The sequence below is a fragment of the Neomonachus schauinslandi genome, chromosome 9 (assembly GCF_002201575.2).
Source record: "Neomonachus schauinslandi chromosome 9, ASM220157v2, whole genome shotgun sequence".
NCBI lineage: Eukaryota > Metazoa > Chordata > Mammalia > Carnivora > Phocidae > Neomonachus > Neomonachus schauinslandi.
Window position 1 is genome coordinate 1,795,167 of NC_058411.1, and position 25,320 is coordinate 1,820,486.

At 43.1% G+C, this 25,320-nt stretch overlaps 1 protein-coding gene across 2 annotated transcripts in view; it reads left to right on the top strand.

Moving 5' to 3' along the window:
* Window positions 1-25,320, top strand: part of PPP1R13B (protein phosphatase 1 regulatory subunit 13B) — a 54,301-nt gene that overhangs the window by 11,662 nt on the left and 17,319 nt on the right. For both annotated transcript variants that reach the window (XM_021679881.2, XM_021679882.2), the window contains exons 3-4: window positions 3,059-3,135; window positions 23,493-23,594. In XM_021679881.2, coding sequence (XP_021535556.1) covers window positions 3,059-3,135; window positions 23,493-23,594 — 179 coding nt within the window. The remainder of the gene's footprint in view (window positions 1-3,058; window positions 3,136-23,492; window positions 23,595-25,320) is intronic.

The window sequence follows — 25,320 nt, forward strand, 5'->3', positions numbered from 1 at the left end:
TTTATAAAGTTTAGAAGTGTTAGGGATACTTAAGAGAACTGTTCAGAGTCGTAAGAAAGGTGACAGTGCTGACCTTCCAGTTACCCTGCATCATCACCCTACGGTGCTGCTCAGCCTGGTGGTGCTGACACAGCAGGTACAGCAGATAAGTGGGAGGAGGGGATGTTGAGCTTTGTGGTGGGAAGAGGACCACTGTCATTACAGAGCAGAGTATTTAGAAATGGCAGACTGGGGACCTTGAGGGATGAGCAGGATGTGGAGGGGAGCATGCAGGGTACCAGGTTGAAGTAAGCTCCCAGGAAGATGTGGTGACGGGGATTCCCAGACTGGCAGGGACCATCAGTCAGGACTGGAAGAACCAAATTCGTCACAGCTTGCATCGCTTTATAGAACCTTCCAGCAAAGTCCCTGCCTCCCTACTTGACCCTCCTCAGCTTGGCTTAGATCGCATTTGTAATAGGACCCTACCCATCTCTTCAACCTCCCTGTCCCTTCTTTATCCCTTTCAGCCACATCCCTTCTTGCATCTTCATATTCTGTGGGCCCTGACTCACAAGTAACCCCCCATAATGCTCTGCCCTCTGCCGTGTTTCCTCTGCTTCTGCTTATGCACTGCACCTGTCTCTCAGAGCCCAAGCAGTAAGATGGTGGGTGCTTTGGGGACGCCTGGGTGGCTCAGTCAGTTGGGCATCCCGCTCTTGTTTTCTGCTCAGATCGTGATCTCATGGGTCATGGGATCGAGCCCTGCGTCAGGCTCTGCTCTCAGCGGAGAGTCTGCTTAAAAGATTCTCTCCCGGGCGCCTGGGTGGCTCAGTTGGTTAAGCGACTGCCTTCGGCTCAGGTCATGATCCTGGAGTCCCGGGATCGAGTCCCACATCAGGCTCCCTGCTCGGCTGGGAGCCTGCTTCTCCCTCTGACCCTCCCCCATCTCGTGCTCTCTCTCTGTCTCATTCTCTCTCTCAAATAAATAAATAAAATCTTTAAAAAAAAAAAAAAGATTCTCTCCCTCTGCCTCTCCCCACCACTCCCCACCACCATCTCAAATAAATAAATAAATATGTATTTTTTAAAAAGGGTGCTTTGTTCCCTGTTTTGTTTGCTGAGCTTCTCCTTCGGTTTATATTCTAAGCAGCCAGAGTTGAGGATCCAAGAATATGTTTCCTCTATGCTTCCCACAGAGCTGAGTAGAAGGCACTTGTCACCAACTGATATTATTTAAAAGGGATTACATTTGAGTGTTTATTGTGTAGAACTACAGGATACATAACAAGAAGTGAAAGAACTCCCTCACCAAAATGGTGAGAATTCTGTCTCTGGAAGCTAGAGGAGAGCATCGAGGATGTTCGCTTCAGTCACCTTTTACACTTGGGATAGCAAGCTTAGAGTGTAAAGTAGCTCGATGAGGGCCACGTGCAGAGCATAAACTAGAACCCAGGAGCTGGTGCCCTGGAGACGGGAGCGAGGCTGCTCACTTAGTATGGGTCTTGGGCAAGTGACTTCCCATTCCTCTGCCCGTCTCCTCATCTGCACAGTGCAAAGCGCTGTGATTGCGGTTGGTGAGGCATTCTGGTGAAGTGCTCAGTGGGGCTGATACACAGAGAGCACTCACCAAATGTCACCTCTTACTGTTTTTTATTTTCTGACTCCAAAACGTAAGGTCATCTTTACCATCAGAGATTAAGTGGCATTTGGTATAATTCTAATGTATGTTTTATAGTATTCTAACTTCTTGGTAGCTTGTTGTTTGGAAGAGGCAGACATTCTAGAATATTAAATTAATCTGAATACCTTATTTCTTAAAAATACCAAGAATAACTAAGAATTAAATTTACCTTGTAAACTGACAGATGCCATAGTCTAAGGGAAGCGTGTGGCGCTGTGGGGGGGGTGTGTGTGGGTGTGTGTGTGTGGGTGTGTGGGTGTGATTCCTGCTACTAGGAAACTGCTCTAGACTCCATGAGGCGGCTGTTGTGTGCTGTAGGACTGTGTTCGGCTGCACGCCACACCACCCACATGTGTTTCACTTCTTTTTGAATTTTCACTCCCTTTTTTTGGACATTCTATTCTTGTCCGTCATCTTCCCCATTAGATGTACTATGTATTTGTTTATGTACTGTATATCTTTGCTGTATACGTAAAAAGAGTAAGATATTTTTTATTCCCTAAGGACCAATCTTTGCCCCCCTGGGGACAATATCACTGTTTTTGAGAATGCATGCTTTAAGGTGAAGCAAGCCATACTTCCATTATAGCATTTTTCTTCAAATGTTTCAAAATAATAGGAAAGAGAAGAAAAAATGTTTTCCTGTGTGTGTGTGTGTTTTTTTTTTTTTAACAGGAAGTTCATGTGCTTTTGAAGTCATGGATTTTAGGTACTAAAGCAGGCTCTAGGGTTCGATAATTCTCAAATGACATTAAGTAACAGCTGTAGAGATGAGTGGGCTAGGGGCAGGCACTGGACACATCAAGCACTTTGGTCTCTATGACTTCAGAGTCACCAGGTGCACAAGTATGCAGCACATTTCATTTTGTTTACAAAATATGACAGGACATATACTTCTACAGTTTAAGTTTGAAGCCTTTTTTGGGAAATACTCTAATTTTTATGGAACAAAGGAGAATTCTTAAGACAGCCTGATTTGTGTTGATGCCCCATGTCAGTTGCAACCCTGCCAATGAAGACCAGCTCTGTGCACCAGTGTTTTTATTGCTGGATTTTAAGGTTTTTTTAAGTCCCTGCTATAATGTAAAAGTCTTTTAAAAATATTTAATAAAAATTAGTTGTGGTAAAACACATGTGACATAAAACTTGCCATCTTGACCATTTTAAGTGTTAGAAATCTTTCGATATAAGTCAATTTCAAGATTCTGAAATAGAAAAAATTTCATTTAAACAACTTTATAAAAATTAATTATAAAGCATTTTTTCAACTGTATCAAGTGTTGTTCAGCCTGGTGTATTGTACTTGTGTTAGCATAAATAAGTAAGTGGAGAGATGGGAGAGTGTCCTCTTTACTAGTATGTCTTTTAGTAAGTCTGGCCCTCTTATTTCACTAGGTGGCCGTCAGACCCAAGAGCAGAGAACTCAGAGGAATGTGATAAATGTACCTGCAGAGAAACGCACAGAAAATGGCGTAAGTAATAGTGAATCAAGTTGAAATTTTGGAATTGCTTTTTATAGGTACTAATGAGTTTGGGTTATAGTTTATTTTTAAAGATTTATCTTGAGGGTAGAAATTGGCATTTCTGTTGAATATTTCACAAGTTTTTGTGAAGTTCTGCAGGGCCACTGAGTGGTTTTCGCAGTCTTCAGTCTGGCCCGCACACAGGCTGGTCTCGGGCACAGCCCCGCCCTCCAGGCCCTCCACAGGCTGTGGCCACAGCACATCCTGGTGCCTCAGCTGCTCACCTCAGTGCATGTGACAGTGGCCTGTCCCCCAGAAGCAGGTGGTCTCAGTCTCTAGACTAAGATGAGCGGGCAGGCTCACCTTGTATCTTCTGTGTCCTTCTGTCAGGTTATGAAAGACAAAATGGTTGGTGGGTTGAAGTCTTCATAGTTGCCTCCAGAAGAGAGAACTTGCTTGATCAGGTGGTGTAGCCTTGGAGAGCAGGCCTGATGTGGAGGGGAGGGGAAAGGAGGAAGTGGGAGGAAGTGTGTCTCAGCAGAGGAGCTCTTTTTAAGAAATGGTGTGTGTGTGTGTGTGTGTGTGTGTAAAAAGAATGAGCAGAAATGAAGGAATGAATGAGGATGAGCGAATGAGAGATTTTCAACATGGTCTTTTCTGGAAATTTTAGTAATAACTTTTCCAAATCATTTTTAGGCTAGAGAATTAGTTTCTTTTTCTGACTCTGCCACTAACCAGGTGTGTGACATTGGGCAGGTTACTTCCTAGCACAGTGCTTGGCACAGCTCGAGGCTGGTAAAGAATGCTGGAGTGTGCAGGGCCCATAGTCACACACAGGCTTCAGAACTTCCTACCTATGGGCGCCTGGGTGGCTCAGTTGGTTAAGCGACTGCCTTCGGCTCAGGTCATGATCCTGGAGTCCCGGGATCGAGTCCCGCATCGGGCTCCCTGCTCAGCAGGGGGTCTGCTTCACCCTCTGCCCTCTTCCCTCTCGTGCTCTCTGTCTCTCATTCTCTCTCTCAAATAAATAAATAAAATCTTTAAAAAAAAAAAAAAAAGAACTTCCTACCTAGCTAAACTTGAACAAGTGACTTTGCCTCTCTGCTTCCCAACTTAGTATTATTGAACTGTGATTTTAGTTCTTTTATTGGCTACTGTTGTGACTTTAAATGATAACCATATATCGCTATTTCTTTGTACTACCAACTTTAAACCAGGTCTCTAGACCTCCCTCCTTATAAGAGGAGGGTGTTAGCACCCTTCCCCGTTTTTCCACCTCCTCTTTCCCTCCTACTTCCAGTTCTTTCAGTTGTACTTTTATGTTGTCAAGGTTAATAATATCTGTACTGTTGTCTAATTAAGCCTCCTGAAAACCATTTAAGAGCGTTTATTATGTTAGACTTTGCAGGTATTACTCACTGCATAGGCAAGTGGTATACTAGATTATATTTTCTTCTCTTTGGCTCCAATGTCATAGTCCTTGTGCCACTCAGAATTATTCGTGATGTCAAGATTATGAATTCTCCTGGGGCGCCTGGGTGGCTCAGTCAGTTGGGTGTTTGCCTTCAGCTCAGGGAGCCCCACATTGGGCTCCCTGCTCAGCGGGGAGCCTGCTTCTTCCCCTCCTCCCCATGCTCTCTCTCGCTATCTCTGTCTCTCTCAAATAAATAAACAAAATCTTTAAAAAAAAAAGTTGGGGGGGGGGTGACGCCTGTGTGGCTCAGTTGGTTGAGCATCTGCCTTCGGCTTAGGTCATGGTCCCAGGGTCCTGGGATCAAGTCCCACGTCAGGCTCCTTGCTCCACGGGGAGCCTGCTTCTCCTTCTGCCTGCTGCACCCCCTGCTTGTGCTCTCTCTCTCTTTCTCTCTCTGATAAATAAATGTTAAAAAAAAAAAAAGATTATGAATTCTCCTTCCTTAGCCTCCAATTTCTAAAGACCATTCCACAAATCCTCTTCACCCGCCAGCCTTCTGACATGCTTGTTCACTCCAAATCTAGAGCCTCTGTGGGGTTCTGCCAGGCATACCTGCTTCATAAAGTCTTAAGAAATAAAGGCCCAGACCCCATTGGCAGGACTTTTGATTCAGTGAGTCTAGGCAGGCCTGGAAAACTCCCCATATGCCTATGTTGCCCTGCCACGTTTGGGAACCTCCAGGTCACATGTACACACTGTCCTAAGCATTCAGAACTTACTTGTCCAACTGAATTTTTTTTTTTTTTTAAGATTTTATTTATTTATTTGACAGAGACACAGCGAGAGAGGAAACAGAAGCAGGGGGAGTGGGAGAGGGAGAAGCAGGCTTCCTGCAGAGCAGGGAGCCTGATGTGGGGCTCGATCCCAGGACCCTGAGATCATGACCTGAGCCAAAGGCAGACGCTTAATGACTGAGCCACCCAGGCGCCCCCCAACTGAATTTTGAAGATCCTTTTGAGTTCTAAGATTGCCCATGACCTGAACTTCAGGGAAAGTGAAATAAATATATTGAGTGTTACAATATAGTGCTGTGTATTGAGGTGGGGGATGTGTGTATGATAACAGGGAAGGGGCTCAGGAGGAAAGGATGCCAGTCATAAAGTAAGTTCTTTTTTTAAAGAAGATTTTATTTATTTGATAGAGAGCACATGAACAGGGGGAGGGGCAGAGAGAGAGGGAGAAGCAGACTGAGGGAGCCCAATGCAGAGTTCAATCCCAGGATCCTGAGATCATGACCTGAGCCGAAGGCAGACGCCCAATCAACTGAGCCACCCAGGCACCCCTATAAAGTGAGTTCTGATGTTTAGATGTGAGGCGTCTGTGATCTTTCCCTGATGAAATTATTTCTTAACGTGGAGATAATATTTACATCTCAAGATCAACAAAACTGAAACCTGAAACCAAAGTTAAAAATGTGTTTGTAACCTTTATATGAGTTTTTAATTAGAGTAGGGCAGAGAGCTGTCAGGAGGTATAACTTTGCACTGGAAGCATCACATCAAAGACACTGCTGTATTTTATGGTGCATACACCTGCCTGTTAAGCCCAGTAATACATTATGTTTATAAATTCCTTGTTTACAAAGCACTTTTATGTGTATTTTTAAAGTTCATAAGATACTAAAAACATCTTTCTCCAAAACTGTTTTTGTATATACCCTAGATATAGAATAATGGCACACTGAACCTGCTTTGTGAGCTGCAGCAACAAGGACTGGATCAAGCCGCAGCTGAGGGAGGAGGGCGTGTGTGGGTTGGAAGAGGACAGGAAGCTGACTTGGTGTGATTCATGCCCATTAGCAGCTGCTGGGGCAAGAAGCTCAGGAAGTTCTGCTGTCCAAAAGTTGCAGGTCAACAAGTCAGGTTTTCTAAGAAATAAATGCCCAGACCACTGGCCAAACTTTTGATTCAGTGAGTCTGGGGCGGGCCTGCAAAACTCACTCCCCATATGCCTGTGTTGCCCTGCCACATCTGGGAACCTCCAGGTCACATACACACACTGTCCTAAGCATTCAGAACTTGTCCAGTAGAATTCTGGGGATCTGGTTGGACCATATGCTACCAAAGCAAATGGATTTATTTTCTTAGTATATACTTGTGGCAGGGGTCCCCAGGACCACCCCTAGTTTCAGTGATTTACCAGGAGGATTCAAAGGACTCAATAGCTAGTTGTACTCACAGCTATGATTGACTGCAATGACAGGATATAGAGCAAGCTCAGCAAAGGAAAAGGCGTGTGGGGTGAAGTCTGAGGACACCAGGCACCAACTTCCAAGACGCCCTCCCCAGTGGAGTCACACAGGACGTGCTCAGTCTTCCACAACCAGCTGTGACAACAGGTGTGACATGTTGTCGACCAGGAAGCTCAGTAGAGCTCCAAGTGCCCAGGGTCTCTTGAGAGCTGGTCATGTAGGCAGTCCTGTGTAGCAAGTATGAAACCACCAGACTCCAGAAGGAAGCAGGTATTTAACACAAACCATGTTACTTGCACAAACATTTTAGGTTCAGCAAGCCTTTCTTATAACTTCTGGGAATGGTGGGAACCCTCCCAAAATCTGAGTTCCCAGAGGACAGTCCAGGGCCCCCCTTTCAAGCTGGTCCGTAAGGAGAGTGGTCTCAGGTCTGCAGTGTAAACGCTTCTGCATGGCAGCACCATTTTCCTTAGGTTTCCTGGAAGTGCTTTTCCTGTTTTCTTAGCCAACCACACTAAACTATGAGTCAGTTCCTGCTTTATTCCTGCACATTCAGTGAACTGCTGAGGCCAGTTGATCCTGCCCCCTCTGCTTTCCTCTGAAAGCTTTATAGTTTTAGCTCTTACATTTGGGGCTATGATCCATTGTGAGTTGATTTTTGTTTGTGGTATGAAGGATCCAAATTCATTCTTTTGCCTGTTGATATCTAGTTATCCCTGCAGCATTTGGTGAAAAGACTAATTTTTCCCCCACTGAATTGTCTTGGTATTTTGTCAGAGCAATTGGCCATAACTGTGAGAGTTTCTTTCTGGGAGCATTTGTTATTAATATGGTGACTTGGTCCCCCTATTTAACATATGGTACCTGGACTCAACTGTGCCTAATATCTCCAGATCGGATAACATTTCAAGTGTCTAAAGAATAAACATGTAGAATTCTGCTGCTTCTGGAGTCAGGAGGTGTTGCCAGTTCTCAAGACAAATATTCTGTGCTATACCTGGGCTTGTCTAGTCTTAGCTCCTCTAGCTTGAGGTCGTCTCAGACCTCCTCGGGCACCCTTCCCATTCATTTTCTTTTCAGCTCCAAACATTTTTGTGGTCTCCTCTCCTCCTAGTTCATTTCTGTGGTTTTCTATTATTTGATGTCAGAATCCCTTTTCTGTAATTTAGTGGTTTGGGGATTTAATGAAATTAGGATTAAATAATCCTCCACTATAAGAAAAAACGAGTTGTGGATTTCTTTCACTTTTCCCTGTTGGGATTTGTTGAATATACTGATTCTGAGGATCAACATCTATCAACATGACTGAAAAATTCTCTCAATTATCTGTACAGGTATTTCTTCTTCCACATTCTTTTTAATTTTGTCTTCTGGAACGCTTATTAGACTTATGCTATATTTTCCATTTTATTCTCCTTGTCTCTTAATTTCTCTTTTATGTTTTTACTTTCTTTGTCTCTTTGTACTGTGTTTTGGATGGTTTCTTCCGATACATCTTTCAGTTAATGAATTCTGTCGTTAGCTCTGTTTATTTGGCTGTTTGGTACATATAATATGCTTTAATATTATTTGTTATGAAAAGACAAGACACAGTCTGGGAGGAAATACTTGCAAATCCTATATCTGACAAAGGAATTTTATCCAGAATATATAAAGAAGTCTTAAAACTCAATAAGAAAATAAACAGCTGGGGTGCCTGGGTGGCTCAGTCGTTAAGCGTCTGCCTTCGGCTCGGGTCATGATCCCAGGGTCCTGGGATCGAGCCCCGCATCGGGCTCCCTGCTCGGCGGGAAGCCTGCTTCTCCCTCTCCCACTCTCCCTGCTTGTGTTCCCTCTATCACTGTGTCTCTCTCTGTCAAATAAATAAAAAATCTTTAAAAAAAAATAAATAAACAACCTGGTTTTAAAGAAGCAGGCAAAAGATTTGAATAGACGCTTCACTGAAGAAAATACATGTATGTCAAGTAAGCACATGGAAAGGTGTTAGGAAAATACAAGTTAAAACCACAGTGAGATAGCACTGTATATCTATTAAAATGCCTAAAACTAAAGACTGATCCTAACAAGTGTTGGTGAGGATGTGGAGATCCCAGATTTCTCAAATACTACTGTTGGGAATGTAACATGGTACAATCTAGTAAACAGTGTGACAGTTTCTTTAAAACTTGAATGTGAATCAGGGCGCCTGGGTGGCTCAGTCGGTTAAGCAGCTGGCTCTTGATTTCAGCTCAGGTCATGATCTCAGGGTCCTGGGTTGGAGCCCCGCATCGGTCTCCGTGCTGGGTGTGGAGCCTGCTTACGGTTCGCTCTCTCCTCTCCCTCTGCCCATCCCCCCCGCTCATGCTTGCTCACTATCACTAAAATAAATAAGTAAATAAATCTTTTTTAAAAACTTGAACATGAATCTATTATGCGATCCAGCAATTCTACTCCTAAGTATTTACCCAAGCAAAAGAAAAGCAGATGTTCATACAAACTTGTACATGGATGTTCATAGCAGTTTGATTTGTGGTAGCCAAAATACGGAAACAGCCTTAATGTCTAGTAACAGGTAAATGGATGAAAAGCATTACATATCCATATAATGAAATATTACCGAGCAGTGATAAGGCGTGAACCACTGATGCACGCTTCAACATGGATGGATCCCAAAATCATTTATGCTGAAAGGAAGAAGCCAGACCACAGAGTACATACTGCTTGATTCTCTCTGTATAAAACTCTAGGAAATGTAGGGGCGCCTGGGTGGCTCAGTCGGTTAAGTGTCCGACTTGATTTTGGCTCAGGTCATGATCTCAGGGTCGTGAGATTGAGCCCCGCATCAGGCATGGAGCCTGCTTAAGATTCTCTCTCTCCCTCTCCCTCTGCCCTTATCGCCCCCACCCTTTAAAAAAGAAAAAAAAAATCCTCTAGGAAATGTAGACTTACTTCTAGTAGCAGAAGGTAGATCAGTGGTAGCCTGTGTACCTGGGAGCCAGGCCCAAGGAGGTGGGAGGGAGGGCCACAAAGGCACAAACCTACAGGATACAAGCCAGCTTCGGTGTTCCCTCATAACCCAGAACTTCTGCTACCCCTCTGTAACTTCCTTACTGTTGTGGTGGCCCAGTGACGCTTTCAAAAGTAGGTGTTTGTGTTTTATCTTGCCTCATAGGTGTTGTAATCAGGAGCATAGTTCCGTGTGTCTTGGGGGCCGTACTGTGGGAAACAGCAGTTCCCATGGTGTTTTGCTTTATAGCTCTTGTGTGGGATGTGGATGGTTTTCTCTTAGTGTTATTTGTGTTCATCGATAACCCTATTTTCCTCCTGATCTTTCCAGCCCTAATTGTTCCTAGCCACTTGCTTTTTTTTAAGATTTCATTTATTTGAGAGAGAGAATGAGACAGAGAGAGAGAGCATGAGAGGGGAGAGGATCAGAGGGATAAGCAGACTCCCCGCTGAGCAGGGAGCCTGATGCAGGACTCGATCCCAGGACTCCAGGATCATGACCTGAGCCGAAGGCAGTTGTTTAACCAACTGAGCCACCCAGGTGCCCCCCTAGCCACTTGCTTTGGGTATAAATATGGGTTGAACCAAACTGACTTTATATGGGTGGATTTCAATCATAAGAGTAATTCCAATTTATCAGATAAAATAGCATAATATAGTATTATTACAGGGGTTGGGGAGTATTTTAGATACTAATTGACTCCTATTAATTTGTTGTGAGGCTTAGTAATTGTCGGAATATGAAATGTCGCAGCTCCAGATATAATGAAATGTTAGACTCAATTTTACTGCGTATTTTTTGTGATACAAATAAGTCTCCATGTTTATAATGTATCTTGATATCATTATCAGGTGTTCTATTTGCTAAGTAGGCCGGTAAAAATGCTCTCCAAACCTGAACATTTATAACCGTGGTGAGGTATGCAAAGAGAGAAGTGACTTAACGTTCTAGACTGTCATGTGGGCATAAATAGATTTTATCCTAATTATTTTGTCAGAGTTTTGTTTTAGGCATGTTTGTCATTTTTGGAGTGACATTATACATGAGAATCCACTTATACTTTAAAAAATCAGTTACACCAAAAAAATAAAATAAAAAAATAAAACATTATAGTTTTGTTTTTTTTTTTTTAAGATTTTATTTATTTGAGAGAGAGAGAATGAGAGACAGAGAGCATGAGAGGGAGGAGGGTCAGAGGGAGAAGCAGACTCCCTGCTGAGCAGGGAGCCTGATGCGCAACTCGATCTCAGGACTCCAGGATCATGACCTGAGCCGAAGGCAGTCGCTTAACCAACTGAGCCACCCAGGCGCCCCGCATTAGTTATAGTTTTAAACAAATATCTTGTTTAATTACCAGATAGGATCCTGGCTGATTGGTCTAATTCTTTATTTTTTTTTTACTTTTTTATTGTGAAATATACAGAAGAATGTGTAAAATATGCACAGGTTAAATAATTACTTAAAAACACTCATAACTACTACCTAGGCTTAAAATTTCTCTCAGTCTTTCTTTTTTAAAAAAAAGATTTATTTACTTACTTACTTGAGATAGAGCTAGCAAGAGGCAGAAGCAGAGAGAGAAGCAGACTTCCGGCTGAGCAGGGAGCCTGACACAGGGCTCGATCCCAGGACCCTGGGATCATGACCTGAGCTGAAGGCAGACGCTTAACCAGCTGAGCCACCCAGGTGCCCCTCTCTTTATTCTTTTTAAAGCAATTCTATCCAATTTATTTTGGTTTCAGACAGACCAAAGACATAAAAGCAAGGTGTTTGGTGGTGTCTACTTGAAGTCTGGTTCAAATTCCACAGAGAAAGAAAGGGTGTTTTTAGAGATAGGTGTGTAAACAAATCACAGTACAGTGTGAGAAGTGCAGGAAAAGTAGAACAAGACACCAGAATAATCGGATATGATTTGATTAACTTACTGAGATGGCTATCAGGAAAGATTTTCCAGAGCTGGAGATCAGAGGCATCTGCTAGGACTCAGGGGAAGAACTTGAAGCGCTATGGGTGACAGAGAATGATAAACATGTTGGCAACAATGGAACATAAAATGTGGGGACGAGGAAGGTAGGGGTGACACTGGGTGGGGGGAAGAGAGCTGAAGTGTACTGGCCAGGGGAGGGGCCAGATCCTCACTGTGCTTAAGAGCCTGGACTTAATCTTGCAGGATATTAAGCAAGAAAAAGACAGGATGAGCTGTGTTTTGGAAAGAGCCCTCTGATGTTAGTGTGAGAATTCTATGTCTGGCATAGGGGGTGGGAATGAGACTGGAGACCAGGAGCCTGTGAAGTCATTGCTTGCTGTACTTGACAGTAGACTCACAACTGGAATCCCAGAGACTGACTTACTTTCAAAGGAAATATTGGAAAAGAAGAATTTCAAGGTTATAGAGATATAAGCTCAAAAGGCATACATCTATAAACTACAATTTAGAAGAAATGAGGTTTTAATTCATTCCTTCTTTAAAAAAAAGATTTATTTGAGACAGAGAGTATAAGCAGGGAGGAGGATCAGAGGGAGAGGGAGAAGCAGACTCCCCACTGAGCAGGGAGCCTGATGCGGGGATCGATCCCAGGACCCCGAGATCATGAGCTGAGCCAAAGACAGATGCTTAACCAACTGAGCCACCCAGGTGCCCCTAATTCATTCCTTCTTATAATTCACGTGTATCTGCTTATATGAAATTATCATATTAAGTCAAAGACGGAGTTAGGCTTTCTTAGACTTCCTCGGGGTAATTTAAGCAGTGATTAGCAAGCCTTCTCCAGGAAGCCCTCCACTGTTGCTGGTCAGGTGACATTAGTCCATTTGGTCATTTCTCATAATCTTCCAAAACTAAAAAGAGTAGTCTAGAGTTCTCATTCTTCTCTTTGTTTTATTTCTTTATTATTATATGCTAGAATCAAGTTATCTTAGCTTTTATGTTTTTCAAGGGGGGAAATCAGTCCTTTCCTGTTAGGTTGGACTATATGAAATTGTTGATGTTTGACCATTTTCGATGTATACAAACAGCATTTTCATCTCATTCAAACTAATAATCAGTAGGTGGCATCTGGGAGAGCATTTACCCTTGGAAACAATGAATGACTGGCAGTTGGGAGCAGTCAGACGTGCCTGTTCTGCAGCCTGCTGAGCGGACAACGGGAGGCCAGCACGTCCTGTGTGAGGGAGAGCCCAGCCCGCTTGCCGTCAGGGGACCCGGGTTGAGATGCTGACACTGCTGCTGACTCACCACTGAGCTCGGGAGAGCCGCTCAGCCTGCTGCCGGGGCTCAGCTTTCTCATCTGTGAGATAGGCTGCAGAACTCCCCTCGTAGGGGTTGTGTAAGCATCTCTTAAGATAACCATAAACTGAGGTTTACATAAATGACATGCATGTGCTCATTACATGTTGTTCAATCTCTAAAATTCAGAATTCATTAAAAAAATAAAGAGTTCTCTCCCATTTCTGGAAGTGATGTCAGATCCTGAGTGTCAGAACAATTGTATGAGAGATTCTGTAGAGGATCAGGAAAAGCTTCAGGAAGCAGATGGCATTGCCACTAGATCTTAAAGGATAGGTAGAGTTCAGGAAGTGGGGGGAAGGGCTTTGTAACCAGAAGGAATAATGTGAGCAAAAATATGAAGTTGGGAAGTTCTGGAATGGAGAGGAAAGCATGGATATGAGAGCGATAAAGAAGAGCCCTGAGCAACAGTTTATATTTTCAGCAACGTAGGCTCAAGTCAAAGGCAAGGCTGAGGTTCCTCGGGAGATGCTATAGCCATTAATGGAAGTAAGAAATTGAGGGAGGAAGCCAGGGTTGGAAGGAAAGGGAGGAGTTTGGTTTTAGACATGCTGGGGGTGAAGTGTTGGCATAGCATATAAATCAAAGTGTGAATCTGACCAGGGGAATGGTGGCTCTGGGGCTCCTTTAAGAGAGACCAGGGCTGGATGGCTAGACCCCTCAAAGGGTACTCTGCGTTCTCCATGTAAACTAGTACAGAAAGGAGCAAGGAGGATAGACCGTTGAACTATAGCATGCCATCTCATCACAACTTGAAAGCTTGGGGAATTTACTTTGCCCAAGTAATAGTACAGTGACATTCTTGTCTATTATAACCAAGGATGAAGTTATTTAGTTGAGTATTAAAATCAGCATATCAGGATTAGAGCTGACATCTGAAGTGACTCATTAGCCAGTAGGTGTTTAGTTGCTGACAAAATCCACTAGTTTTTTCTGTTAACTGACTACCAGGGAATATAGGTTAGTCATTGAGGATAAAAGCAACATTTATAGTTAAAACCTCTATTGATTGCATTGTTAGCTAGCTCTCTTAAACATATGCCCATAAGCATAAACATTCCCTCTCTTTGTACTGTGACAGTGCTGTTGGGAATAACAACCAAACCCTTGTAAGTAGCGAATGAGAGAAGTATAGAGTCTTCATGAGATTTTACAGTAAATGGATGTGGTGGTTTTAAAATATGTCTGCAAATTCTTTAAAATGCCTCTCTTCGGAAGGTGGAACCTAAGTCCCCTCTTCTTCTCACAGACACAGTGACTTGCTCCTAACAGAGTTTGGAGAAAGTGATACTGTGTAACTTTTGAGGCTAGTTCATTAAAGATAGCTTCCCTGTGGCACTCGGATTGTTTGCTTTGGGGGACATCAGCCACCACGTTGTGAGTACACTCAAAACAAGTAGCTCTGTGAAGAGGTCCACTTGGTAGCCAGCCCCAACTTGGTAGCCATGTGAGTTTGCCATCTTGGAATCAGATCCTCCAACCCCAGTCAAGCCTTAAGCCCTAACATTTGACTCAACCTCAACCTCATGAGAAATCCTTTTTTTTTTTTTTTAAAGGAGGTGGGAGGGGCAGAGGGAGAGGGAGAGAATGTTAAGCAGACTCTACGCCCAGTGCAGAGGCTGACGCAGGGCTCGATCTCACAACCCAGATACTATGACCTGGCAGAAATCAAGAGTCAGATGCTGGGGCGCCTGGGTGGCTCAGTCGTTAAGCGTCTGCCTTTGGCTCAGGTCATGGTCCTGGGATGGAGCCCTGCATCAGGCTAGGCTCCCTGCTCTGCAGGAAGCCTGCTTCTCCCTCTCCCTCTCCCCCTGCTTGTGATCCCTCTCTCGCTGTGTCTCTCTGTCAAATAAATAATAAATAAAATCTTAAAAAAAAAAAAAGATGCTTAACCAAATGAGCCACTCAGGTGTCCCAGCCTCATGAGAAATCTTAAGCCAGAACTGCCCAGCCAAGCTGCTCCTTAATCCTTTATCCACAGAAACTGTGAGCCATAATGAATATTTGTTGTGTTTTAAGCCCCTGAATTCAGATGTGAACTGTTACCAGCAATAGAGAACTAATACGTATCCTTGGAATGAATAACATGGGCTGTTGATTCCCAAATCATTCTCACAAGTGTACAATGTATGAATTGAACAATGAAGACATCCTTACATAAATAGTAAACAGCACATAGATACATTTGAAAAATAAAATGTAGTGAGAGTGTGTTGTACTTGCCAAAGGAGGAAAAGAAGGCTTCTCACTGTAGGAGTGGTTGGTGGAGGTGGGGAATGCGAAGGACTCCTTCTTTGGAATGGCTTTGAAATGTAAATTCTTCCTTTCCCACCATTTTCTTCACCGGTTTTTCAACTTTTGGGGAGATTGCACTCAAACTGAGCTTAAAATTATAGTACAGGAAAGCATCTTTAGGGTAGCACAAGCTGAACAGGAGAGCACTTCAAAACAGGCAGAGTTAACCCACATGCACAGTGGACCCGAGGGTCAGAGGAGACGGCCCCTCCTTGTCACTTGGTATGTGCTCAAGCACACCGCTGGGGCTCGTCCAAGCAAGGTGCACAGTTCAGAGTCGCGCCACATCCTGTCCTCTGACGAGCCGTTGGGTTGAGTAAATTGGTGGCTGTTGGCCTGAAACTGTAATATCAAAATATCTCTTCTTGTAGAGCTTGTAGTGTGGTTTTTTTGTTTTGTTTTTGCATTTAGTGTGTTTTGAACGAAAATCATTATACCAGAAAAAAAAAGTCTGGAAAATGGCATAATTTTTCAGAAACTGCGGTAGTGAAGAGTCATTAACTGAACGGACACTGTGCAAGGTGATGAATCCTTTTGTTTTCATAGATAAAATTGCCATCTTTGATAAGTTCTTTGCACATGTTAGAAAAATACACTTGGCACATATTGACAAACTGCATCAGTAGTATATCAGAAGATACAACTAAGCCTTCCCATCGTGAGTGGCTTAGGGCAGGAGACGTGCACGTATTGCATAATTGTCCACAATGTTTTGTTTTGAGAAACTTTATTATTTGTTTTTAATGCCTGAATTACTGTAACACCACTTTCAAAATTATATTTAAAATATTATCTGAAGAGAGGCATAGTCTTTCTGAACATCTTAAAAAATCTAGTTGTGATAGCCCTTTTTCAGGCATATGGTAGCTTCAGGAGTCGTGACTCATAATATAGTGCAAATGAGATATTAGCCTGGGGAATAAGCCCCCTTTTCCTTATCTAACTTTTGACAAATCTTATTTATAGGTAGCTTATCTACTGAAAATCTGATCACAGTATGTTTGGGATTGATCACTTTTTTGGACATTTTTATGCTTTTTTTTTTTTTTTTTAAAGATTTTATTTATTTATTTGACAGAGAGAGACACAGCGAGAGAGGGAACACAAGCAGGGGGAGTGGGAGAGGGAGAAGCAGGCTTCCTGCCGAGCAGGGAGCCCGATGTGGGGCTCGATCCCAGGACCCTGGAATCATGACCTGAGCCGAAGGCAGGCGCTTAACGACTGAGCCACCCAGGCGCCCCCATTTTTATGCTTTTTAAAATTACTTACCTAGGGGTGCCTGGGTGGCTTAGTCTGTTAAGCATCTGCCTTTGGCCCAGGTCATGATCCCAGGGTCCTGGGATCGAGCCCCACGTTGGGCTCCCTGCTCAGTGGGGAGTCTGCTTCTCCCTTTGCCCCTCCCCCTGCTTGTGCCCTTTCTCTCTCTCTCAAATAAATAAAATCTTTTAAAAATTTTAAATAAAATTATCTAAACACCATTTATGGAACCCTTTCTTTGCCAAGAGGTTAACATTTTGTTTAAAAAGAGGATAATTAAAATGTAAACATTGACACCACCAAGTGTTGACAAGGATGTAGAGAAGCTAGAACTTTCCTGTGTGGCTGTGGGGGTATAAAATGGCATGCTTCACCTTGGAAAATAGTTTGGCAGTTTCTATAAGTCAAACACACAAGTACCACACAGCCCACCTGTTCTACTTTCTTGACATTGGTTACCCAGGAGAAGCCAGAACACTTGTCCACATAAATACCGGCACATGAATACTCAAAACAGCTTTATTCATTCTAGTCCAAAAGTGGAAACAACCCACATGTCCATTAACAGGTGAATGGACTAACAAAATCTGATCTATCCACACAGCAGGATACTACCCAGCAGTAAAAAGGAACAAATTACTGATACGTGTAGCAACATGGATGATCTCAGAAGCATTGTGGGAGTGAAAGAAGCCAACCCAAAAAAGCACATGTACAGTCCCGTTTGTACAGAGTTCTTGGGCAAACAGATGAGGCTATCAGGACACAGTGACAGGCCCCACATCTGTGCTTGTGGGGGAGTGGGGTGAGGTTGGTGGTGTAAGGAGTGCAGGTGACTGGCAGGTGTCAAAAGTCATTCAGCAGTGTACCTTAAATGGGTGTGTTTTATTGCCTGTAAGCTATACCTCAGTAAAGTTGATTTAAAAAGTAAACATGGGGCATCTGGATGACTTAGTTAAGCATCCAACTCTTAATTTGGGTTCAGATCATGATCTCAGGGTCTTGAGATCGAGCCCTGTCGGGCTCTGCGCTGGGCGTGGAGTCTCTTTAACGTTCTCTCTCTCCCTCTCCCCTTCCCCCCATAATAGTAGTAATAATAATAATTTAAAAAATAAAAGTAAACATTGCTTTCACTGTGTATTTGTTAAATTAGCCAGTCATTTTGTTTACCTCCCAGTATGGATATATTTTTTTTCCCCCTTTGGTTTTTTTCTTTTTTTTTTAAGCCCAGTGTTGGGACAGAAAATACAGTATGGATATTTTTGAAGTTTTATGTATGAAATGGACTAGAATATATGCTTATCAATTTTTTTAAAGTTGCTAATATCTTAAATTTAAGACCATAAAAAATGAAAAATTACGTTTTATTTTTGCTTTTTTTTTTTTTTTAAGATTATTTGAGAGAGAAAAAACATGAGCGGGAGGAGGGGCAGAGGGAGAGGGACTCCCCGCTGAGCAGGGAGCCTGACACGGGGCTTGATCCCAGGACCCCAAGATCATGACCTGAGCTGAAGGCAGACATTTAGCCAAGCCACCCAGGTGCCCCTCTTTTTGCTTATTTTGAGTGTTGTAAAATAACACCTTTATTTGAAATTTTTGTGAAGTGAGGAACAGTAATGTACAGAGGGTTTAGCTGCTTCTTTGGGTTCATTATTTTGGAAAGGGAGGTTTTAAGAGAATCCTTTTATTTTTTAGACTCACAGTTCCCATAATGACTGGAGCTAGGGTAGCCAAGTGAGGTGTGAGATGTCCTGCCCTCTGGGCTCCTCACAAGCTTTCTAGGGTGAGTGCCAGGCTTCATTGCACTTTTATGAGTCCTCATGCTACACTGAGAAATGCTGTAAACGTCTCACAGTGAAAATATAAGTATAGGGGCGCCTGGGTGGCTCAGTCGTTAAGCGTCTGCCTTCGGCTCAGGTCATGATCCCAGGGTCTTGGGATCGAGCTCCGCATCGGGCTCCCTGCTCTGCGGGAAGCCTGCTTCTCCCTCTCCCACTCCCCCTGCTTGTGTTCCCTCTCTCGCTGTGTCTCTCTCTGTCAAATAAATAAGGTCTTAAAAATATATATATATGTAAGTATAAAGAATACTGAGCTTAGGTTCTGTTGCTCATAGTTGAATTTGATGAGTAACCTGATTCCTTCCATTATGAGATTTATTTCTTCATTGGTCAGACTCACTGAAAACAGGGAGAAACTGCATTTTACTTGTCTTAGTGTCTCAGATTATACCTGGCATAGCGAGGGCAAGTGAATTTTCGTGGTATGGTGGTGTTGAACACATATCACACTCAAACAACTCCAGTTCCCGTGACCCCTTCACAACTGCCCTGCCACTCGTCCTCCGTCACGGACTCGCACTGCGATCTCCAGCACATAGTTTCTTTGTTCACAAAGCTTGTTGCCACTGCTGCTTCCAGCCTTGCCAGGCAGACAGGCATTAGGGGACACAGTCAGAAGGAAAGCCAGAAGGGCCAGAGGAGGCTTGGGATAATGAGATGTTGAGAAAAGTCTGGAGGCGCCTAGCTGGCTCAGTCGGTGGAGCTTGCGACTCTTGATCTCGGGGCTGTGAGTTCAAGCCCCATGTTGAGTGTAGAGATGACTTAAAGAAATGGAATCTTAGGGAAAAAAAATCTGGAGAGGCAGTTAAAGTGGTGAGGAGGAGGATGTAGACTCTTCATAGGAAGACAGAACAAAAGGCAGTGTGGGCTTTTGAATTTGGAAAGATGCTGTCTTTAGAGGGTGATAGCATGTGGTGGAAAGGTGAGGAAGCACCGAGTTGTTTATAAATCCACTCAGCAGACCTTGGTCGTTGTCGGGGCTGTGGCCTGGGTGCCATGGGCACCGGGTGGGCTAGGACCTGCAGCTGGCCGGGGCCAGGAGTCTCTCAGAGTCTCTCATTGGTTAGAGGGTCGCTGGTATGTTTTCTGTTAGGTAAATATTTTGTTTATAAAAGCATTGTAAGTTAGAGGAATAAGTCTTTCAATTTATCATTTTGTAAGTAGATTTGTGGAAGTTTGGAGAAAGAAGGGGATATGACCAGATAAGTGATCATGGAGTCGGGGGGCCAGAGGCTTCTGTTTTTCTCTGCTCTTGTGGAGGGTTGGGGAGTAGTTAGACATGGAGTTGGGTGGCCATGTTTGTTGTGAGAAATGGGAGCGTGACCTGCGTTTCATAGGGAGCATAGACCTTTTACCTAGAGTCTAGAGGTTAGGTAGAATGTCGTGTGAGCGGGGCCTGAGCCACGGGGCCCCAGGTAGCAGCCCCTGCTGGAAGGGTGCTGGAGCAGGCTGGAGGCTGGGAGGTGTTTCCTCTGGGCCTGCATTTGTTGGAGCGTGCTGGACCTGCACCCAGAGAGCTTTTGCGGCAATTGTGCTGCTCGTGGAAGTGGCTCATCCTCTCTGTGACCTGGAGCTGAACTCACTAGGTAACTCTGCCAGGAGGGACCTCAGTGAGCCCAGGGAACAGGATTTGATTTCTTCTTCCTCAATGCAGTGAAAAGAAATAAGCGAGGAATTAGGTCATAGGTTTGTTTGAATAAATTGAGTGCATATGGAGAATTAAAAATTGTAAGGAGGGCTGAGTTGGCCTGGAGAGAATGCACAGTGATAGGCCCATCATAAAAGGATTGAATTTGCACTGAAAGTTTTTGTTTTCTTAAAAAACTGAAAAGGTGCTTCTGTTTGCTAAATTTTCACATTGAACAATTAAGGGAATATATACTAACATGTGAAATGTTGCATATTTGTTGACTTAACAAGTTTATGGTGGTTGGTGTTTTGCTTTGTTTTTTTAAGATTTTATTTATTTATTTATTAGAGAGAGAAACAGCATGAGATGGGAGAGGGTCAGAGGGAGAAGCAGGCTCCCCGCCGAGCAGGGAGCCCGATGTGGGGCTCGATCCCAGGACCCTGGGATCATGACCTGAGCCGAAGGCAGACGCTTAACGACTGAGCCACCTAGGTGCCCCGTCAGAAATACTTCTAACAAAAAAGTTCTGAAGATTTCAAAAAATATCTTTTGTTGTCGTGATCAGAAAATCCAGTAGGTGGAAATTAGCAACCCTTTATTAGAGTTAAAACAGAGTTCGGGCATTTTGATGGTTCTGCCAGGCTTTTTTTTTTCGTAGAATAAACAAATTTCTTTTCAAATGGAAGTTTCTGTATTTGGCAGTTCACAGTGTCTAGTTTTGAAAAGGGGCTTGCTCCATATTGTTTCCTCAGGAAACAGGGTGGGGGTTCCAGTTGAGATTGTTGAACAAATCCTGGTTCCATTTTTCAAGAATGTGCTTGAACTTCTTAAGATGTGGGGAAGCCTGGAGCCGGCGGAACAGGGGTCGCAAAAGAATGGAAGGTAAAAGGGTTCCTAAGAGTACAGATGAACCTGGAAGTAGAGAGTGGTGGTCTGGGGAGGGACCGGGGCCTCCACGGTTAGCACAGAGGGACTGGAGGAAGACAAGCGAGGCTGGCACTATGGCTCTGCTCCCTCCTAGTTCTGTGCCCTACGCGTGTCCCTTCAGCTTTCCCCCACGATTCCTCACCCAGCGTAGGGCTCTTCCAGTCTCCACACAGACGAGTTAGAAAGACTGGGTCATACAGTGCATGTAACATGGGTAGTTATAAGCAGGTAGTGTGTGTGGTAAAGAGGAGCGTGTTATGCTGTTGGTGGAAAACAAGGACTGTGTCCTGCTTTGCCACGTGGGCTGTCTGATCTGTGGCAGGTTGTGTGAACTTCTCTTTGCTTGTTTTCTCATGTCTAGGATGGGGGTACAGTAGTACTTATCTGAGAGTGTCCCTGTGAGGCTCAGATGGGTTCATTAATGGAAGGTACCTAGTCCAGCGCACGACACATGATAAGCACAATAAAAACGCCTGATGTTATTATCATCGTTAACAGAGGACAGGGACATGCCTTCCAATTCCATCAGTTGCCTCTCCTCTAGATCTTACTCTTTTGTATTCATTTCACAGATACAATTCTGTCGATAACGGGTCAGTCCTTGGTTTAAGCCGTATATATGGTGTTTTTAATGAGGTATTTGTATTTTTAGAATCTTCTATGTATTTCAGCTTCTCAAGACCAGGTGGCAGTGAAGATGACATTTGTCCTCGGGTGTCACCTACACTTTAGGTTGTGTATCCTCAAAACATTTGACATCCCCATTTATTCAAATATACCCTTAAATAACCAGTCCGAAAAGAGGAATGTCATTTTTATTTATTTATTTTTAAAGATTTTATTTATTTATTTGACAGAGAGAGACACAGTGAGAGAGGGAACACAAGCAGGGGGAGTGGGAGAGGGAGAAGCAGGCTTCCCATGGAGCAGGGAGCATGATGCGGGGCTCGAGCCCAGGACCCCAGGATCATGACCCGAGCCAAAGGCAGTCCCTTAATGACTGAGCCACCCAAGCGCCCCAGGAATGTCATTTTTAATACACATTTGCAAAAGTTTGCTTAAAGTTGAGCCCCCTTTTAAAAAAATTCCAGTACAGTTAACAGTGTTATATTAGTTTTAGGTATATGACATAAGGATTCAACAATTCTATCCGTAACCCAGTGTTCATCAGAATAAGTGTACTCTTAATCCCCATCACCTGTTTACCCTCTCCCCTCTGGTAACCACCATTTATTCTGTATAGTTAAGAGTCTGTTTTGGGGCGCCTGGGTGGCTCAGTTGGTTAAGTGACTGCCTTCGGCTCAGGTCATGATCCCGGAGTCCTGGGATCGAGTCCCACATCGGGCTCCCGGCTCAGCGGGGAGCCTGCTTCTGCCTCTGACCCTCTCCCCTCTCATGCTGTTTCTCTCTCGCTCACTCTCAAATAAAATCTTAAAAAAAAAAAGTCTGTTTTTTGGTTTGTCTCTTTTTTTTCTTTGCTCTTTTGTTTCTTAAATTCCACGTATGAGTGAAATCGTATGATATTTGTCTTTCTCTGACTTATTTTACTTAGCATTATGTTCTCTAGCTCCATCCATGTTGTTGCAAATGGCAAGGTTTCCTTCTTTTTTATGGCTGAGTAATACTCCATTATGGATTACTACATCTTTATGCGTTCATCTATCAGTGGACATTTGGGCCATTTCTATATCTTGGCTATTGTAATAATGCTGCTGTAAACATAGGGGTCAATATATCTTTTTGAATTAGTGCTTTCATATTCTTTGAGTAAATAGCCAGTAGCAGAATTACTGGATCATATGGTAATTCTGTTTTTTAAATTTTTTTTTTTTTTTTTTTTTTGGCAATTCTGTTTTTATTTATTTTTTTTAGAAAGAGAGCGCAAGATGGGGGCGGGGAGGGGCAGAGGGAGAGGGAAAATCTTTTTATTTTTTATTTATTTTTTTTGGTGGGCAGCAAAGCAAGGTTTATTGAGCAATAGCCAAGTGACAGTACAGAGCTCCCAAGGAGAGAGGGGACCCAAAGGGGTTGCCAGAGAGGGAAAATCTTAAGTAGGCTCCACACTTAGCACAGAGCCTGATGCAAGGCTCTATCTCACAACCTTGAGATCATGACCTGAGTGGAAATCAAGAGTTGGACACTTAACTGACTGAGCCATCCAGGCACCCCAATGGTAATTCTATTTTTAATTTTTTGAGGAAACTCCATACTATTTTCCACAGTGGCTGCAGCAGTTTGCATTCCCACAAGTTAGGTCCCTTTTTAATATAGTATGTGGCATATTTAAAAACCTTTTACTTAATAAAAGCTGTCAACAAGAAAGAAAAGTTCTTCTGTACAAACAATTTGTATTATCCTAACTTCTAGAAAAGAAGCTATTTTAAGATCCTGATGTGTATATGTTCTGACAGTAGAGAAAAACGATTATGCAGATACGCAGATAAACCTACATTCCAGCCTGAGTGTGTTTTGTTCCCTGTAGGTTGGAAATCCACGTGTAGAACTTACCCTCTCCGAGCTCCAGGATATGGCAGCTAGGCAACAACAGCAAATTGAAAATCAGCAGCAAATGTTGGTTGCCAAGGTGAGTTATAAAAGCAGAGGTGGGAAAATGTTCAAAAAGGGTGTTCTTTAATGGTTATTTTAGATTGGAGTTACTGCATTCATGAGTACCATTTGTAAGTAGGACCATGTCATGGGAAGTGTTGAACACAATGTCTTTCTGGTAAATGAATACTGTAGCTTCTTAAAGTTGGGAAGGGGTCAGAGCAAGACCCTTCACATGCACATTCAGACACTCCAGAATAGGAAATGGTTGACCTTCGTTTGCCAACTGGAGATAAAATTTGGATGAAGACACTGGTCATGGGCCCCTGAGACAATGACACTTGGTTATCCAGGCTTCCCTTTGTGCCACTCTACACAGAGTTTGTTTGGTTTCTTACAATGCTGGGCAGTTAATGCTTTTTATATACACCGAGTTCTGCATTTGTCATTGAAATGCTGTAACAAGATTTGACATTTTTCTTGTCACAGACTGAAAAAAATCAGACCTATCACTCATGTGTGCTGGAGAATATTCATGTTGTAATGATCTCGAATGTTATGAAACTGCTATGAAAAACTGCGATATAAAGAGAACATGTAAACATTTCTGCCTGGGTTCTTGTTGCTTTCTCATAGAGAGATTGACCTGATAGCCAAATGTCCAACCCCACTTTTCTCACTATCAAGGGGCCATATAATTCATGGTACTAGCCGCCACTTTGTGGGTATGTAACAGCATAAATTGGACTTGTTTTTAGAAGTTGTCTTGCGAAGTTTATTGGATTTACAAGAATAAAAAATAAGAGTTAAGTAATTGGGAAGTATTTCCTCCCATTAATGAGATTTCTAAGATGAAATGTACATAGTATTATGCAATTATAGCATTTTCTAGTTCGGCTTTTTATTTCCTTTCCAAATATTGATCCAAGAGTATTACTAATGAAAAGATTCTTGGGTATTTTCAGCAGTGTAAATTACAAGTTAATGCTAACACATATGCTTTACATATTCAAGTGCATGTTTCCTGACTTTAGAATGCAACATGTGACTCCTGCATCATCACATTTAGTCTCCTCCTTACTTAGGTCTATTTTATGCATACGTGTAGGACCATGAATATTTCATGTCAGCTGTTACCCTCAAAGTGTGTCTTTGTAGGGAAATAGGGAAAAGACTATTGAAGAGTATTGCACATATTTTTATTTTAGGACTGTCTTATTCCTATTTGATTGTAGAATGTTTCATTAATTTTGAAGAACCTATCCCTAAAGGAAACAAGCACTTCTTGACTGTCCATTGTTAACTTAGCAAATTAAAGTTTTATTTCCTTACCGATCACCTTGTCCGTTTTCGATATAAGACCCTCTCCTCATCAGTGCCCATTTCCTTTAAGAGGTAACTAGGGGCATGGGGAAAAAAAAAAAAAAAAGTAACTAGAGGACCTTGGGAAGCAGCTTTGTGGCAGCAGGAAATGTTGACCTGACAGCGGGAAATGAGGACTGGACGTGGTTTCCCAGACAGGAAAGAGAGGAGATTGTGTGAGTGCATGGGATGCGCATGCCTGACATTCTCCTGCTGGGAGATGTTCTGAGGAAGTGTCTGTATTAACCGAGCAGTGTAGGTCAGTGTGCATAGTAAAATGCACCTGGAAACGTCTTATGGTGAGCGCTGTAAAACATCTTCAGACTCTTACCACCGCTCACCGATGTGTGCCCAGTAATGTCAGTTCTGTGTGGGCTGGTGTTTGCAAGATGGCGCGAGCA